Source organism: Procambarus clarkii, chromosome 30 (genome assembly GCF_040958095.1).
Source record: "Procambarus clarkii isolate CNS0578487 chromosome 30, FALCON_Pclarkii_2.0, whole genome shotgun sequence".
NCBI classification, from domain to species: Eukaryota; Metazoa; Arthropoda; class Malacostraca; order Decapoda; family Cambaridae; genus Procambarus; species Procambarus clarkii.
In genome coordinates this window covers 27,058,253-27,076,706 of record NC_091179.1, presented here as the reverse complement: position 1 = coordinate 27,076,706, position 18,454 = coordinate 27,058,253, and the positions used below count along the sequence as shown (strand labels likewise).

Here is an 18,454-nt window from a genome sequence, read left to right as displayed (position 1 = left end):
CCACATCCAAGTTCTAGCCCCAGGCTTACTCGAGCTTCCTGCTGCAGGCTTCGTCTCAGCTGTCACAACATGCCACTACATTGACAACAACTGACTGCTGGAACCAACACTATTAAATATAAAACATTAAATTCTTTCTTGTCACTGAAACCCGTATACATAAATGAACGTTACAATGACCTCTACTTCTAGTTTTTAAATGGCGAGTTTCATAGCAAATTAATTTTATTTATTCAACTATAGTTTTTTTTCCAGACTTAGTTGTGCACCAGATTGCAAAACATCTGTCATGGCTGAGGAACCAACATGCCTGACCAACGAGGAGGCAGTTGCTTGCTGCGCTAACCCAGATGAATCCACAAAGGTAAGAATTGCTTATAATGGTAATATGCAAGTGTGTAATTATCTAAGTGTAGCTACAGAATGAGAGCTTTGCTTGTTGTGTCCTGTCCTGTCTATAACCTCTTTTTCTTGAAGTTGCAGATTTCAACAATTCCACCTTGCCTTGCCAATTTTATAGAGTCCTGTTATTATTTTGTAAGTAGTGATCATGGGGCGCCCGGGGCGGGGTGTGTGAATTGGCGCAAATATATTTTTTGTTCATTTTTTGTGCACAGTTCCACATACATTTTATTTGTTTTTACGTGCTAATCCTATGTATAATGAATACGTACACTATATTATGGCAGTAAAACATCCGTACTGTCCAAGGACACTGTGTTATGTGCATGACACTTGTGTACACACATGTTGCACATATATACCATGTATCATGCTAATTTATGTATATATACAATCCATTTACAGACTATACCCTGTCACACACTATATACATTAACCATCAACACATTCAGAACACCGCGAGTGTGAGCTGTCACACCTAGCCAGCCCTCCCTCACTCCTCCAACATTGTATTCGCCAACATTGCTCCTCCCATCATACAGTTATTCACACCAATGTTTCATGTTCATTTATGTATATTTACAACATATGTACACACTATACACTGTCACACACTATATACATTTACCATCAACACATTCAGAACATCGGGAGTGTGAGCAGCCAAACCCAGACAGGCCCTCCCTCACTCCACCATCTTACTTGCCAACATTGCTCCTCCCACCATATTGTTATTGTTTTTATTACACTATTTACACAAGTTATATATACTTATCTACACGTTTTATTTACCAGAACTATGCAAGTAAGCCGGTATTGTGTCCAAACAGTAGTGGCCACCATACACTGCATGAGAAATCACACAGCAGACAGCAGATGACGCTACGATTACGATGTCATCTCCCTCACCAAAATAGCTCCGCTCAACATACTCCTGTTGCTATTATTACACTATATACACACACACACACACACACACTGTATATACCCATGTACATGTGTGTTTCCCATAGTGAACCATGAAGCTAGTATGGTGAGCAAAACAAGAGTGGCTGCCACAGTGAGGCTACCTCAATTCTCTCCCTCCCTCACCAAAATTCCTCCTTCCACAATACTACGCACACTCTAATTATAACCACAATCCTGGTCACTAATTTTTGTAAATGAATAATTGACCAAGTTTATTTTGTAAAGGAACCTAAGAAGTCGTTTGAAGATTCCTAGATGGACGAAATAATGCTGTGGTGCTGTGGCTAGCGCTGTGAACATCGTGAACAGCATTGAATCACTGATATTTGAACATTGTACCCAGTCATTATCACACTTGGGCTCTTCTATAATACTATCATGGCTAAATAATACAGGTTATATATATATTTTGACATTATTAGGCGATGCTTTGGTCACACGCTGAACAGCAGAGCTGTGCGCTCATGCTGCGAGCGCCAGCCTTGGTTGCTCACTCACTACTGAGGCTCTGACACCCGGCAATGTGGACCATGATTTTTTTTTAAAATGGCATCTGTTTACAAGAGCCCTGAGGAAGCTGATGTGAACCCCATGTAGCCGCGGGAGTTTTGAATGGAACGTGAAAAATAAAAACACCCAGAGGCGTGTTGCGCACCCGAAGCCTGGGCCTGCAGGCGCGTTGCGCAGTTAAAGGGTTAATGCATCTCCACACATTTTGTTTGCTGTGTGTGTGGCCTATTTTCTCCTATTCCACAGCATGGCATTTATTCACATTGAATTCTATTTGCTAAATGTTGCTCTGTACTTATTTGGTCCAGGTCACTTTGAAGGGCATAACAATTATCTAGGTCTCTTATTCCTAGTAGCTTAGCATTATCAGCAAACATGTTCATATAGTTCTGTGTTACTTCTGGTAGATTGCTTACTGTATATAGATGATAAACATGGCTGTTGCAAGAACTGAACCATGTGGTACTCACTAGTGACATTTCTCCAGTCTGATACATTGCTTCTGATTACTGCCCTTATCTTTGTCAGAAAAATTTTCATCCATGTCAGTAATCTGCCTGTCACTCATCCAGCATGTTCGTTTCCAGAACCTCTTACATGGGATTCTTATCAAAAGCTTTTTTCAGTTTCCCATCTTCATTTTGCAATCACCTGGCATTCCAAAGCACTTCTATAATTTGTTGCTCTCCATTAAATGTGACCCTTGGACAGCAGCTATGGAGCAGGTGGGTATGACCATACTTGCCTATTTTGCGCATAGGGTATGATCATACTCGCCTATTCGGAAAAAAAAATTTTTAAACAAATTTTCATTATAGAATTATTAGCTTGTATGCAAAATGTAAGAAAAACACAAAAATCATGAATATTTATAATATCACTGGGTGGAGGCACTATGCAAGGCTGCGTCTGGCACTAATAAACACCCGGTGCTTGACTTTGCTAACGCTTCCTGTTTTATCCTCGGATGTTTCACTGATTGTTTTATCACTGTTTGTCTTTATTTACATCCACAGAGCTAATATATTCATATTTGCATCATATATGTAAAATCCAGACAATAATTTTTTAAATTGTCATATGATAACCACGTTACCCTCAGGATCGTTAATAGATGATAATCGCCACCTAAAGGTTAAGAGCCATTCTTAATCTTTTCATATACAGTATACGTGTCCTCCTAAAAGCTTTCTCCTAAATCTACTATTTTCTCGATGACTTCCCCCCCCCCCCTTCTGCTGCTCTGTCCACCCTAGATGGTATCTCCTTTTCCAAACACCCAAAAATTATTATGAACTTGCTAATTTACTGCTGGTAAGCAGTTCTTTTCTAATTGCTTGCTGTGCATAGAACGTTCCTATGTTGTGTGTTCGCCATGCTGCCTGTTGGGTCAGTGACACCTTTGACCTGGCCAGGTCTCAAATTTGCACAGTAGAGCATACTGGAGTGAAAGATATGGAAGGAAATGCAGAATAGAACCAGTGAGGAGTAGAGGTGCCATAGGCACAATCAGAAAACACTGTCTGAACATCAGGGGTCCACGGCTGTTCACTATCCTCCCAGCAAGCATTAGAAATATTGAGGGAACAAAGGTGGTTGTCCTCAAGATACTTAGACAAGTTCTTGCAAGAAGTGCCCGACCAGCCAGGTTGTAAATGGACATGCGGGCCTGCGGGCCGCTCCAAGCAACAGACTGTTGAACCAACTTATCGCAAGTTTAGCCTAGTCCCAGGCTGGGCTCTGGGAATAGAACTCCTCCCAAAACACACTCCAGATATGATGATCCCGAGTCAAGTGGGATTCTCTTTGCTTCTGCCCATGACGTGGATCTTGTGCAGCTGCACGCTCTGGTTCCCCTTCTGTTGGCTGCTTTGGTTGCCGATGATCATCGTATCCACTTGCATTTTGCTTCTGTCATGTGTTTCTTGAACCTCCAAGAGTTTCACTCTGGTTGGCCTTAGGTGGATGCGGGGCTGCTCTGTGAGGTAACCCCCTCCTTTTGCGGGAGGGGGGTTATGGTCTCTGCAGCTTTGGCGCAGGCTGCCTTTCTTCAGCTGTAATCCGATCCTCTGGGAAGTGGTTCTTATGTTTTCACCTCCCGTCTTGCACGTCGGCAGGCCGTGCTGGCCAGTCTTTCAACTGTGGCCCTGGTTCTTACTTCGGCTTCCCTCTTTAGTTTATTTCCCGAGGATATTGTTTCTTAGTTTTTGTCGGTTGCGACTGTTTGATGCCGGCATGTTGTTGATTTGTTGTATGTTTAGAAGTCAGTCTTGCTTTTCCAGGCATTTTAGTCTGGCCAGGGCATCACCAGGGCCAGGGTTGATATTGGTTAGGTTTTGTCGTGGGGGGTGACAAACTTTCTGCTTTTGTCCTTTCAATTGGGCTTAATCTGGCACTTTGTGTTTTACGTTTTTTAACTGATCGTGGTCGCTCATATTCATTTGTTATATGTTCTGGTGTTAGCCTACCTCGATGGCTAACTGGATGGGAGCCCACACCTACCTGGTGTGGGCTCCCAATCTGCTTCTCTGCTGGCCAAGGATCTGGTTCTTTCCCATCTCTCTGGGTTTGGGTTCCTGTGAACTGGAGGAAGTCCCAGCTGGCTCCATCCCAGGTTCGAACCTGTTTGGGCCTGACTTGAGATTCAAGGTCGACGTTGCTTTGTCGGTGCCACTATATCAGCTATATCAATGGGATAGCTTCAGAGAGCCTCTGGGACTCGCCCAAAAACTAGCATTTCATTACATTCAACACTAGTTTTTTAACCACTGTACTGTGCAGAGCGCCTTGAGGCGCTGCATCGAGGGTGTGTAGAGTGCCACATAGTGATGTAGGTATATCATAGGACTCAAAACTGGTGCGCGGTGACTTGGGTATGAGATGGATGTCTCAGGCCTCCAGTGAGCGTCTGCCATTTTGAAAAATATAATTCCAGCATGTCCCATGGCTGTTGGCAGCCTCAGTTTCAAGGTAGCAACCATGTCTGATGTATCAACGAGCTCCCGGTCTATAGTCAGCTGCAGTGTTGAAAAACTACTCAGATGCCGAAATACAGGACATAATGTTTGATGAATATATAAGTGACATTGAAGACTACAGTTCTAATAATGACCTAACACAGGCGTCTGACACAAGTGATGCAGACATTGAGGTGGACGACGTCGAGTATGTGTATAGTACACTCGTCTCGCCTGGCCTCCCACACCGCCCTAGGTCAACACCACTGGATTTACCACCACCATCTGTCATCTGTGTCATCTGATGTGTCTGAGTGATAGTACAAGTAAGGAGTCATTTTCCTAGTTAAGTGACATAAGTTCAGATACAAGCAATGTTGATGAACAGGGTGCAAGCGGCTATGGTGTTACTAGGAGGCGTTTTACTGCCCCAACAACCCGGTGAGGCAAGCGCCCTTGTCACTCAGCCTGAGGACAAAGACAACAGTGAGCCCTCGATATTAGGAGTATGTTGTAGGCCAATACTATGCAAACAGCCTCATCTCCTGGCATTCGCAGCTCTAGCACAAGACAATGGAGCTATGTTGTTGGTGCCCATGCTGGTGTTGGCTGTGGTGTTGACACCAAAACCAAAAATACGGGTGTACTTTTATGGGATGATTGTGACAATTTTGTCCCACAAATTCCAGCATTTGATGATACTGTACTGATGTTGGTGTGACACCCTTATTCTCCTATACCGGTGATATGGCTGAAATGGATTTTTTTATGGCATATTTTGATCGGCCATTCATGAAGTATCTTGTTGCAGAGACCAACCAATACTCTCTGCAACTCATGCCTCTGGAATTTTACCTTATTAATTCTCAATAATAATTAATAATATAATAATTAATAATTAATTAATTAATTCTCGAATGACACATTGGAAAGACATGACTATTGAGGAAATGTGTTTTTAGCATCGTGCATGATTATGAGGCATGTTGAAAAACACATGATCCAGGATTATTGGAACAAAGACAGCCTTGTTCCAACCCCTTGTTCAACAGGTACATGTCACATGATAGATTCCTGCACTTTGACAACAGTGCTAATGATGACAGACTGTGGAATGTGCGAAAGAGATTTAGTGAATTGAGTGGAAAGTTTTGTGACTATTTTGTACCAGCACAGAATATCGTGATAGAAGAATCACTAGTTCTCTTCAAGGGACGACTGGCATTCAAGCAGTATATACCAGTACCGTCAAAGCGGCACAGATTTGGACTAAAGTTCTTTGTGTTGTGTGACTGCGAAACTTGTATGGTCATGGACATGATATTGTATTCAGGTAGGGACATTGGCATACCAGGTCAAGATCCACATGGGTTCTCGGGCAGTGTCGTGAAAACACTCGTGGAACCATTGCTGAACAAGGGATATATCCTGTACACTGACAATTACTATACCAGCCCTTTGCTGACCCAATTCCTCCTTGACCACAACACTGGTGTATATGGCACTGTCAAGAAACACAGGAGGCAAATGCCAGTGTTTGGCATTGGTATTGCAGTGGATGAATGCCAACTGAGAAAGTGTTTAAATGTTATCCATGCAATGGAAGGACAAACACGAGGTGAATATGTTAACACCTATTCACAACGGTGCAATGTTGGACAGTGGTAAAGTGAACTTTACAAGAAGGGTGAATTGTATAAACCTGATTGTGTCATTAACTAGAATGTAAATATGCATTTAGTAGATAAATGTGACATGATGGTTTGTGCCGTCGGGTGTGTGAGGAACTCTGTGAAGTGGACCAAGAAATTGTTTTTCCACATTGTTGACGTCGGTGCTGAACTGGTTCAACACGTATCTCGTGAAATCTGGCAAGAGACCACCAATCCGTATATTCAGTGTTGCTCTAGTGTCACAACTACTGGTGAAATATGGGGTGGAGGGTTGTGTTGTGATGTGCGGGGTGCCAGCAATAATGCTTCACACGGTTCCTTTACAAACTCAAGTGTAAAGAATATCTTGCTGTACACAAGCTTGGTTATATGCCAAGCACAGGAACACGTGAAAGGGTAAACGTTCCTGCGTTGTTTGCAAGAACACGCAACGTAAGGAACAGAAGCGAAGATCCATCTGCACTTGGTGCATTGAGTGCAAAGATGCCTTGTGCGCTGTTGACTGCTTCAGTGACTATCACACATCCATGCAGTACTAAGTGTGTTGATAGTGTTGTATATAGTCTGTGATAGTGTACAGTGTGTAGATATGTTGTAAATGTAAATAATTGAACATGTAATACTGAAAATATGAACAATGTTTGTGGACACATTTATGATACATGTAACAGTTTCTTTGAACAATACAATGTTCTACTGCCTGAATATTGTAAACCTGTTTAATATACATAGGATTAGCCAGAAAAAAAACAAAAGAAATGCATTTGTAATTGTGCGGAAAAAATGAACATAAAACTATTTGTGGCAACTCGCGCTTGTTGGATCTGGTACGCGACTGCCTCCGGGAGTCTGCCAGGAGCGACCACCGAGCCGTGACGTCACATGCCCCATTTTCTGGACACCACTGCGGCCAAAATAAGTACATTAGTGCAATATTTACAACATGTGATCAGGGGAGCATATGTGACAATTTTGGCATGAGCAATTTTCAGCGCACCACGAGTTTGTCATATTCTAAGGCTGCACAGCACAGTAGTTAAAGCATGCATTATTTAGAGAGCAGCAGCCTGCAAGGTTTTTCTAACATTTTTATACAAGCTTCAGTGATTTTTTCTCAAGCACTTGAATGTTTTGAGCATAAGCACTGTGAGAAGAAGTTGGATTTGTTATTTCATTAACCGAAACAGTCATTGTGAGAAAACCTTGTTATCAAATTTTTGTCTCTTTCTTCCCTACAGGACTTCATCTTCCAGCAAACAATGTTTCGCATTAAAGACCCTAAAGCCTCGTTGGACTTTTACACTAGAGTACTGGGTATGCGACTATTAAAAAAGCTCGATTTTCCATCCATGAAATTTTCCTTGTATTTTATGGGATTTGAACCGGCTGAAAACATACCACAAAATGAAGACGAGAGAACAACATGGTGCTTTTCCCAAAAGGCAACTTTGGAGCTCACACAGTTAGTTTACCTTACTTGATTTGTGCATGTACAGTTTGGAAAACATTAACCACTTCAGAAGCAACAGTCTTTTCATTTACTTATTTCTATTATTAATAATTACCTCTTTAGGCATTTCTGGTACCTTATAGCTTTTATAACTATTTTCTTGTATATTTTTTCTTAAAGATTTCTGCTCATAATCTTAAATGCCTCTTCATATAGACACTAGAGCTAAAGAATATAAACAAATCCACAAGGCCGCGATGAGGGTTCGAACTTACGTCCAGTATGATCCCAGATGCGCCGTAGTCAATTGCACCCCGACATGGTAAAAGAATTGTAACCTGGAGTTTAACTGCCCCCACACAGATCCTGCAGCCTCTCCAAGACAAACCGGGGTTTTACACAATTCCCCCATGCACCTGGGCTCTATCAACAAGCTGTTCTACCTCTTCGCTCTTACACACACAATATATCACAATAGCATGATATATCAAATGAACAAATTCACTAAGGCGCATCCGGGATCATCCTGGACATTAGTTCGAACCCTCATCACGGCCCTTGTGGATTTATTCATTTGATATATCACACTATTGTGATTTCTTGGGTGTATTGAAGTAAGGGCGAAGAGGTAGAACACCTTGTTGAGAGCCCAGGTGCATGGGGGAATTGTGTAAAAACCCCGGTTTGTGTCTGAGAGGCTGCGGGATCTGTGTGGGGAGCAGCTGCACTCCAGGTTACAATTCTTTGACCATGTCGGGGTGCAATCGACTAAGGCGAATCTGGGATCATACCGGACGTAAGTTCGAACCCTCAAAATGGCCCTTGTGGATTTGTTCATTTGATATACCATGCTATTGTGACTTCTTGTGTGTAAAGAATATGCTTGCTATTGAAATTGAGCACTGTACAGGTAGTTCCATAACTTATTTTTAATTTGAGAAATAATTCATCACATTTGCAGTCCATACAATATCTGTAGATAACTTGAAACATTTAAAGAAGTTTGATGATGCAATGAAAATATCTATCTTTACCAAATCATTTGGTCTCTGGCAGCAGAACTTTGAGCGATTTTAACATGTTGCGGTATGGGAGTGAACTTTGAGCAATATCTGAAAAAGAAGTGTGTGTGTATAAGGTAAGGTCGTCTGTATCCACACATTGGCATCAAAAAAATTTATAGCACCTGCACCTGTATATCGAACAAAACCACAAAAATGTCAAAGACCCTTTAAAAATACATCATTACAGAAAAATTAAACATGAAAAGTTTCTAATAGAATCCTGTAAGAATAAGTATTATAAATCTAAATTTCCCAAGGTTCTTACTGAAATCAGTTAATTTTTGTTGTCAAATTGAAAGGGTTATACAGTATTATATTCTCTTCTGGATTTATGAAATTGTACCATACTTAAACTTTAAGATGGCATAGAAAGGTGCAGTGGTTGTAATGGTGGTGTTCAGAAACTGGTATTAAAATTAAAATTGACCCCATTTCTAGTCAGTCGTTCCCAAGGAATCTGTCAACAAATTTGAGTGCCAGGATAAGTGTCACATGTCTTGGACACCTTTGGCAGCTAGTCTCGAAACAAATAGGACCAAAAATCAGAGACTCGGGTATAGTACTACAAGTATAAAAATTTATATTGTAACCATAATATAAATACTTGTAATTGCAAAACTCGTATACAAATAAGTGGTCCATGCCCAGATGCAAGCATTACCCTGATGCTTGCCATTTGGAGACAAGCATCAGGGTGCCTAAAAATGTGTTTGTGCAATAAAATTTGGGATACAGCCATTTTTGGTTAATATGTGGGGATTTAGCATGTACGGCATCAGTTCCAGTGTCGCTTTTAACCACTGCACTGCTCTGCATTAAATTCAAGCCTGGTCCTCTAGCTCTGGCCAGAGGACCAGGCTCAAATGCCTCCACTGCCACCCCGGAAGGGGACTCGCCTGAGACCACCCGAGTCTCAACACTAACTAGACCTTCCCCCGACTCAGAAACCCTCAGACGCTTCGGAGCTGGAAGCAAGGGAGGGGAGGAACCGGACGCACAACAGGAGACGGACAAGGATGGGTGGACGGAACCAAAGTCGAAGCGACACCAACCCCCAAGTCCAGGTCCCTAAAACCAAAACGGGGCAGTCTCAGGGCATCCAAGGAAGCAACCAACCCACCTATCGCGATGCAGCCACCTGAACCTAGCATGCAACACAGCTGCCTCCTGCACACTCGTATCATGATCGGTAGCTTGGGTGAACAGGAGCACGTACAAAGAACAAATGTCGCACGACTCCAGGTCAAAAGAATCGCCGACCCAACAGGCAGAATGGCGGAGGCACAACTGGTGAGTGTCTTCCTGAGACAAGAGGACAGAGCAGCCATCAATCTTACACGAAGCGAGAGGGAATTCAAGGGGTCGCATCCATCGGACCACGGAGCCCCCGGGTGGTTTCCCAGGGCCCTTAGCCTTGGTAACATGCTAAGGGAAGCCCAGGCAGGGTAGTGTGAGCTGGCGCCCAAGACTACCAACCAAACTTCTAAAAGCTGAACCCCCAGGACGTGTCCCCTCACATGGGCCTAGCGGGGGATACCACCAAGAACACAGAAATGGAGAAAATTGTTCATCTACCCACAATGTTCACAACTTAACAGCCAGTCTTAAGCTATCTAGTGTACCAATATTATGAGGTGATCTTTACTTAGTGACATTTAGCTGTTTGAAGACTAAACCACACACCAGAAGATGAGACGACGACGATGTTTCAGTCTGTCCTGGACCATCATGAAGTGGATTGTGATGGGAGCGAGGGAGGAACGGGTATTGAGTGAGGCAAGAGAGGGGTAAAGAGGAGGAAATACCTAGAGGAAGATGAGAGCAAGGCAAAAGGTATGTATGGGATGAGTGTAATAGAGGGTGTAAGAAGGGGTAATAATGGAATGAGAACATAAGAATAAGATGAGAAAGAACAAGAAAGAGAAAAATGATGGGTAGGCTTGTCAGGCCATGTTTATTAGAAAGGTAAGAAGGTTAGAGCATTTGAGTACTGTATGTGCTGTGAAAGGGAAGAGTCAACAGCAACAAAGCCAGGATTAAGGTTCGTGTTGGGTATGTTGTGTATCAGAGTCGACTCAACAAGACTGCGTCTGTGAAGAGTAGAGGCAGGGAAGATTTTAGAAGACCAATCAATAGGATGATTAGAATCCCTAACATGACAGAAGAGATCATTGTTTGTCTGCAGACTTGACACTTTTGTGTTCGTTTAGTGTACGGCCAGTTTGTACAGCTGCTTGACTTATTCCCTGACTTAATTGATTATTACTTAGTTGTGGATATACATATGTATATATAGATAATGGTGTATATAAAGCCATCATGTAGATTAGTTCGCCCCAGTAAGCTGGTGGATTTTACTTAGACTTTCCCTCACCCCTAGACATCTTTGATTTATTCACTTGCAGGCCAGAAAGTTGGAAGATTTTTGAGGGAAAGTCTTATCCTTGAGCATTACTGTGGAGCATGACACGACAGTCTACTACATATATTTCTCTGTATGTAACACACACAATTTCCAGGAAGCAGCCCATAGTAGCTGTCTAATGCCCAGGTACCTATTTACTGTTAAGTGAACAGGAGCACTAATGTGAAAGAAACTTCCCATTTATTTCTACCTCAACCGGGATTCGAACCCGGGACCTTAAGACTACGAACCTTCCCCCCCAGAGCACTGTCCACCCAACTACGAGACCTCTGTAATGACTACTCTGGTAGCAGTCAGCCAAGGTTGCCAAGCAGGCCATTTGGTAAATACCAAATCCTTCTCTTGGCAACACTTGTGATATCAAGGGGGGATTCAATAAGGCATTGATTTTTATGAATGAACCACTAGCAGTCCTTCTGTGCTGGAACTTTCCAGCTACTTGCAAGCAACTTGTATGAACCTGCAGGAAGAGTTTGAAAAGATCTGTGACTGGTGCTGTACAGCATGTCACCCAGCCTGGCTGGCCATGTTCCTATTCAATGGATGGAGCAGCAGTGTATGCTTTACTCTGAAAGGTTTTCATATTCATATTCTGCCTTTCATATTACTCAAAGCATGCTTTCCTTTATTTCTAATGAGATTATTATTTTCCTCTCTTGATTCTTTTAGCTCTTTCAGTTTTATTTTGAATCTTGCTGATTTGATAACCGATTTTTTCTTTTGCCAAGGCATATTTATTTTGCAGACGAGGAGTCACAATAACGCGGCCGAAATATGTTGACCAAACCACACACACTAGAAAGTGGAGGGACGACAACGTTTCAGTCTGTCCTGGACCATTCTCGCAATCGACTTGAGAATGGTCCAGGATGGATCAAAATGTCTTCGTCTATTCACTTTTTAGTGTGTGGTTTGGTCAACATTTATTTTCCTTATCCCATCCTATACAGTGTTTTAAAATTTTGTATTGTAATTAATTTTTCAGTCTGAATGGTATTTGAGTGTGGGCTTTAAATGGAATAGTGAAGCAGGCAGGATTTTTCAAATTTTTCAATTATCTTGGGGAAATTATGCAAGGTTTTCATGTTCTTGATATCCACATATTGTACTAAGTCTCTCTTTGACTAAGGTTAGGTAACCTACATGGAAAGCTGGTCACCTCTCGGATTCTTTTGTTGTTTTAATGACATTAACACTTTCGCTTGGTAACGACGCAGTGTGGCGTGAAAATTTTAAAAATTTGGCCTGCTTTCGGCTTGGCTGTGGGAGGGGCATGCTGCGGTTTTGGACATTATATGCATATACTCCTGTAGGGAATTTCATTGCAAATACATTGATACTAAAATGAAAGACCTAGGACAAGAATTGAGGTAACAAAGTTGAAAAGAGTATACTGTACACATTTTGTTCTTGATTGAGTGCTCACGGGGGTAATGCACTGTCACTTTCACTGTTTACTGTAGTGGTAAGCCGGTCTTTTGGACTATATATATGCATATACTCCTGTAGGGAATTCTATTGTGAATACATTGATACCAAATTGAAAACCCTAGGACGAGAATTGAGAAGACAAATTTGAAAAGAGTATACACTTCTCAGTATTACAGCACTTGCTAATGGAATGCCAGGCACACCTTGGGGTGGTGTGGTGCTCTCTTGCGAGTAACCACAGCCTGCTTTCATCTTGTCGGCGGGTGGAGTGCGCTGCAGTTTTTGACATTGTGCATATACTCCTGTAGGGAATTCTATTGCAAACACATTGTACCAAAATGAAAGACCTAAGACGAGAATTGAGGTGACCAAAGTGAAAAGAATGTACACATTTTATTGCTCTTGCGTGCTCCCAGGTAACAGGTTCTCACTTTGTGTTTGTTGCGGATGGTACCCCGGGCTTTTGGACTTTATATGCCTTTAGTCCTGTAGAGAATTCTATTGTAAACACATTGATATCAAATGGAAAAACCTAGGACGAGAATCGAGATGACAATGTTGAAAAGAGTATACACTTTTCAGTATTACCGCGCACTCCCGTGGAATGCCAGGACCACCTTGGGGTGGCGTGGTGCTCGCTCGTCCGCCCACAAATCGGTGCAAAAGTGTTAAATATTTGATTTTAAAATATTTTTTCATTTATCAATACTGTATTTGCCATTTTTATTTCTTAATGTTTTTAATTTTATTTATATGTTTATTTGTACTATGAATATTTTGTTTTTCAGCGCGAATGACCTCTCAACATGGTGGCAGGATATCTTGTAAAATTAAGTGAATTGAGGTTGCTTGTTAGAGCATCAAAGTAGCTCCTTGGTTGTAATCTTTTTTTTTTTTTAAATACAGTACAGTACTTATTTTTAATCTTGTATGAAATTGTGTGTTAATGGGGTTCACTGTGGTAAGAGATGGGGGGGGGGAGGGGGATACTCCCTGATTGCATGAATGCATCCAAGTCTTGATAGTTTTGTCATGGGGTTCATTTTCTAGATTTCAGTATTGAATTCTCATTTATGCCTCTGATTGTACTTCATAGATTGTAGTTAATGCAAATTTAGTGACAAATTTATTCCGGTATGAGTATTGAGAGGGAGAGAAAATTTGTGAAGTTGAAAATGTGTTCCTTTTGCCATGTATTATCAGTATAATTATATATTATGCAAATATTTGATTAGTAATGCCTTGTAATCTTTCAGCAATTGGGGTACAGAATCTGATCCTAAGTTCACAGGATATCACAATGGAAATTCAGAGCCAAGAGGTTTTGGTAAGTACAGCATGAGATGAAAACTACTTTACTTTCAATTTCTCCTTATTACTTTTGTTGAAAAATAATTCTTCACTGATATTCATGACATTCCAAGCTGTGGTGATATAAAATGGTAAAATCCTCTAGCATCTCAATGCTCTTGTATACTAATTTTAAATCATACAAAACTGACGACTGTTTTTAGTAATTGGAGTGATACACTCAACAGTCCTAGTCTCTAAAGGTGTCATACATAGGTTCTCAAGCATCTTAACCCCTCTAATTGCACAGGTTATATCAGTGCATTGTCTGTAATGCACAGGAAAAATATTTTCTGAAAAAACTATTTCCCTTTAATGAATGTCAGTTCTAAATATTGCTGACTTAAATTTTTTTTTTTTTTTTTTTTTTTTTTTTTTTTTTTTTTTTTTTTTTTTTTTTTTTTTTTTTTTTTGTAGTGTAATGTCTCATGATTATTATATTCCGTGCTGAAGAGAATGAGGATCACATAAATCTCTGTAATTGATGTATAATATTAATCCATATTTTTTCAGGCCATATTGGGATCATGGTTCCCGATGTTGGAAAAGCATGTGAAAGATTCCAGTTACTTGGAACAAAATTTGTGAAGAAACCTGATGAGGGTAAGTTTTATAATAAAAGATAGAAGATTTACTTTTAAGAAATAAAAGAAAAAGTTTTATAATAATCAGAAAGGCTGCCACTGCCAGTTTTGTAAAGTTGTGCCATTCCTTTGACAACTTTTTCAGGTGCTTTATCAGATTTTAGCACAAACCATACAAATGAAAAGGCCAACTTGTAGGTCGATTTGTAATTTTTTTTTTTGTCAGCAGTCAGTAAACCCAGAATTTGTCAGTAGCTGTTGTATAAAATTAACTGAAATAATATATAAACTTGTCAGTGCTTTTGTACCTTCCTAGGTTAAATTCATAACAGGTGTTAAACAGGTAACTACCCAAGTGTAGTTCTAGGATGAGTTTCCCAGTACTCTGTCATATAACACTTGGAAACTACTGACGATTTTGACCTCCACCATCTCCCTTAGCTTGTTCCAACCTTCTACCCACTATTTGCAAAAGAAAGATTTCTAATGTTTTTTTTTTTTTTGGCACCTTTGTTTCCTTAGTGTGAATCTGTGTTCTCTTGTTCATGATGTTGCTGATTTAAGGAATTCCTCCCTGTCAATTTGGTCGATTCCTGTTAGAATTTTGTATGTGGTGATCACATCACCTCTTTTTTCTTCTATCTTATTCTTTTGGCATGTTTTACCACTGATGCGCCGAGTTTGTGAAATTCCCCGTGCGCATGAAATCGTGTTCCCCAAAAAATTATATTTTCTTATTAAAATGATGAATTCCCTTCCCTGAACATGTCTCTGTAAAAATAAATGTCAAATTCCACTTACTTTGACCGTGAGGATGTGGACAAGGTGCGCTGTGACATCATCAGGGACTGGTCGCCCGTGTGTGAAGCTCCCAGACACAACCGCGCGGGCCATTCAAGTGCCACGTGTGTTGCTACAAATATATTTGCAATTATTTGTTTTATGTATTTCCAATGCGGTTTTATTTTTTTTATTGTATATGATGCATCTTTGTGTCCTTTACAATACTAGTATGTATACAGTAGAACGATCATAATGTTCCATGACGGATATCTTGAGGTTATCTTGAGATGATTTCGGGGCTTTAAGTGTCCCCGCGGCCCAGTCCTCGACCAGGCCTCCACCCCCAGGAAGCAGCCCGTGACAGCTGACTAACACCCAGGTACCTATTTTACTGCTAGGTAACAGGGGCATAGGGTGAAAGAAACTGCCCATTGTTTCTCGCCGGTGCCTGGGATCGAACCCAGGACCACAGGATCACAAGTCCAGCATGCTGTCCGCTCAGCCGACCGGCTCCCTGATACATGTCAGTAATGTGTCCACAATAAATATTTATTGTCGCAGTATTACTTGTTAAAAAATCACTAAAATTTCAATATGTACAGTTTCACACTATTTACACAGTAACACTGTATTACACACTCGGTGCTTCGGAAGTGAGTAATAATCAACAAAGTAGTCCATGGTACACAGCGTGACTTCGCTCTCGTTGCACCAGGTACAGATAGATTTTTGCTTACTGTTTCTTCGTTCTGTGTGCTTGCAAATAACGCACTCACGTACACCCTTGACTTTAGTACTTGTAGGTGGTATGTAGCAAAGCTTGGAAAGCATAAGATAGTATTGAAAAGATTATAGGAAAAGATCAATTTGTAAGGTCCCACACAGGAAGAGATTCACCCACTCTTGAAAAGTGTCCATCAATCTAAGAGATTCAGCCAGCCTCAAAGAGTGTCAGTCAATCTGGAAGAGATTCAACTATTCTTGAAAATATCCATGGAAAACACCACCATGGAAGCCACTAACACTGTTCATCTATGCTACTTGTATCGATGCATCATCACTGAATGCAGAAAACGATTCATCTATGTATCATCTATATAAATTGGAGATGGCATGGGTGGGCAAGGGTGACACTCAGAGCTACAACTGGATATACTCGCTGTATCGTCCTCATAGGCGCTGTATCACTTGCATCTGACTTTGTGTTAGGTCCTTATTGCGCCTAGCTTCACCAATATCATGACCCTTATGATGTTCAAACAATAAGGTTTGAATTTCACAGACAGCGCGCGATCTTTCAACACCGCGTCGAACAGGCGTTTGGGAGCCAGAGGTACATGCACCACCCATGGTTGCTCACTCAGTACTAACCTAGCCAGCAGCCCTAGGACATTCTGGGAATTTGTTCCAAGATGGCTGCCTCTCACTGGAGGTCCTAAGAGTCCATTTCGAACACAACCAACCACACACATTTTGAATGGGTACGAAAAAATCAGAGTTTTCTCGGTTGGCGCAGTCCAGTGGTTAATGTCTGTAGTCTCTCCTCTAATTCTTTTTTTTTTCAGTTCTGGAAGCTATTTTGTAGCATGCTGCTGCACCTTTTCTAGTTTATTGGTGTGCTTTTTGAGATTTGGGCACTATACAACTGCTGCATATTCCAGTTTGTTTCAAAAGTCATGAACAGTTTCTTTAGCATTTCACTATCCATATCATATACAAGAATATAAAAACTCTTGTATATATAAAGTTAAAAGCAAGTTTGAAGTTGGAAAGCGACGCATATGCTTCACACAATGTTCTTTTGTGTGTTCCTCTGGCGACAACTTACTATCCAAAACCACCCCAGGGTCTCGATCTGTATTAGACTTCTGCAGTTACATTCCACATAATTTGTAAGTTGTGTGTGGTCTATTTTATCTGAATCCACATTCCATAATGCAGCATTTATTCACATTGAATTCCATTTGCTACTTTATGCTCCAAGCACTTATTTTATCCAGATCAATTTGAAGGGCATTACAATTGTCTGCATCTCCTATCTTCTCCAGTATCTTAGCATCATCTGCAAACATGTTCAAATAATTCTGTATTCTTTCTGGTAGATTGTTTATGTACACGATGAACATTACTGGTACAAGAACTGAACCCTGTGGTACTCCATTAGTAGCACTCCTCCAGTCAGATACATTGTCTCTGATTGCTGCCCTCATCTGTCTGTCCGTCAGAAAGTTTTTCATCCATGTCAGAAATCTCCGTCACTCCTTCAGCATGTTCCAGTTTCTAGAACAGCTATTTGTGGGGGACTGTTAAAATCCTTTATTTTTGGGGGGGGGGTCTAGATAGACACACTTAACCCAACCACTTTCCTGTATTGTCGCTGTGGCTCTTATCATGAAAGGTAAGTAGATTTGTTACACAGGACTTTCCTGATCAAAAACTATACTGTTTGTCCGGTATGTCATTACTCTCGATGTTCAACGCATTTGCCTTGAACTATTATTTCTAGTTTTGATTACCATGCTTGTTAATGATACGGGTCTGTAATTTAGAGGTTCCTCTTGACTCATTTTTAAAGATTGGTAAATTATTTAGATAATTTAATGAAAGCTGGATGGTGAATGTTCTAATTGGTTCTATTCCAGGTTCAGACTTGGTGGGATCTTGTTTGGGATTCTCAGTTGACATCTGTCCTTGCCTCCTTTGGCTCTGCTCTGGCTGCAGAGCAGAGCCATAGGAGGCAAGGCTCTGGTGGTAAATTAATCCCTTGAATGCCCCGTCAGTTGGGCAAGTAATAGTCTGGAGCCTGAACTTTGCCTACGTGGTATTTCTTCTGGGCAGGGTTTGGCTCCAAGCATT

At 41.1% G+C, this 18,454-nt stretch overlaps 1 protein-coding gene across 1 annotated transcript in view; it reads left to right on the top strand.

Annotated features, from left to right (window-relative positions):
- Glo1 (Glyoxalase 1) overlaps positions 1-18,454 on the top strand; it is a 39,368-nt gene that overhangs the window by 17,139 nt on the left and 3,775 nt on the right. Inside the window, exons 2-5 of the mRNA XM_045754188.2 lie at positions 256-364; positions 7,750-7,973; positions 14,138-14,208; positions 14,745-14,834. Coding sequence (XP_045610144.1) covers positions 290-364; positions 7,750-7,973; positions 14,138-14,208; positions 14,745-14,834 — 460 coding nt within the window. The 5' untranslated portion in view covers positions 256-289. The remainder of the gene's footprint in view (positions 1-255; positions 365-7,749; positions 7,974-14,137; positions 14,209-14,744; positions 14,835-18,454) is intronic.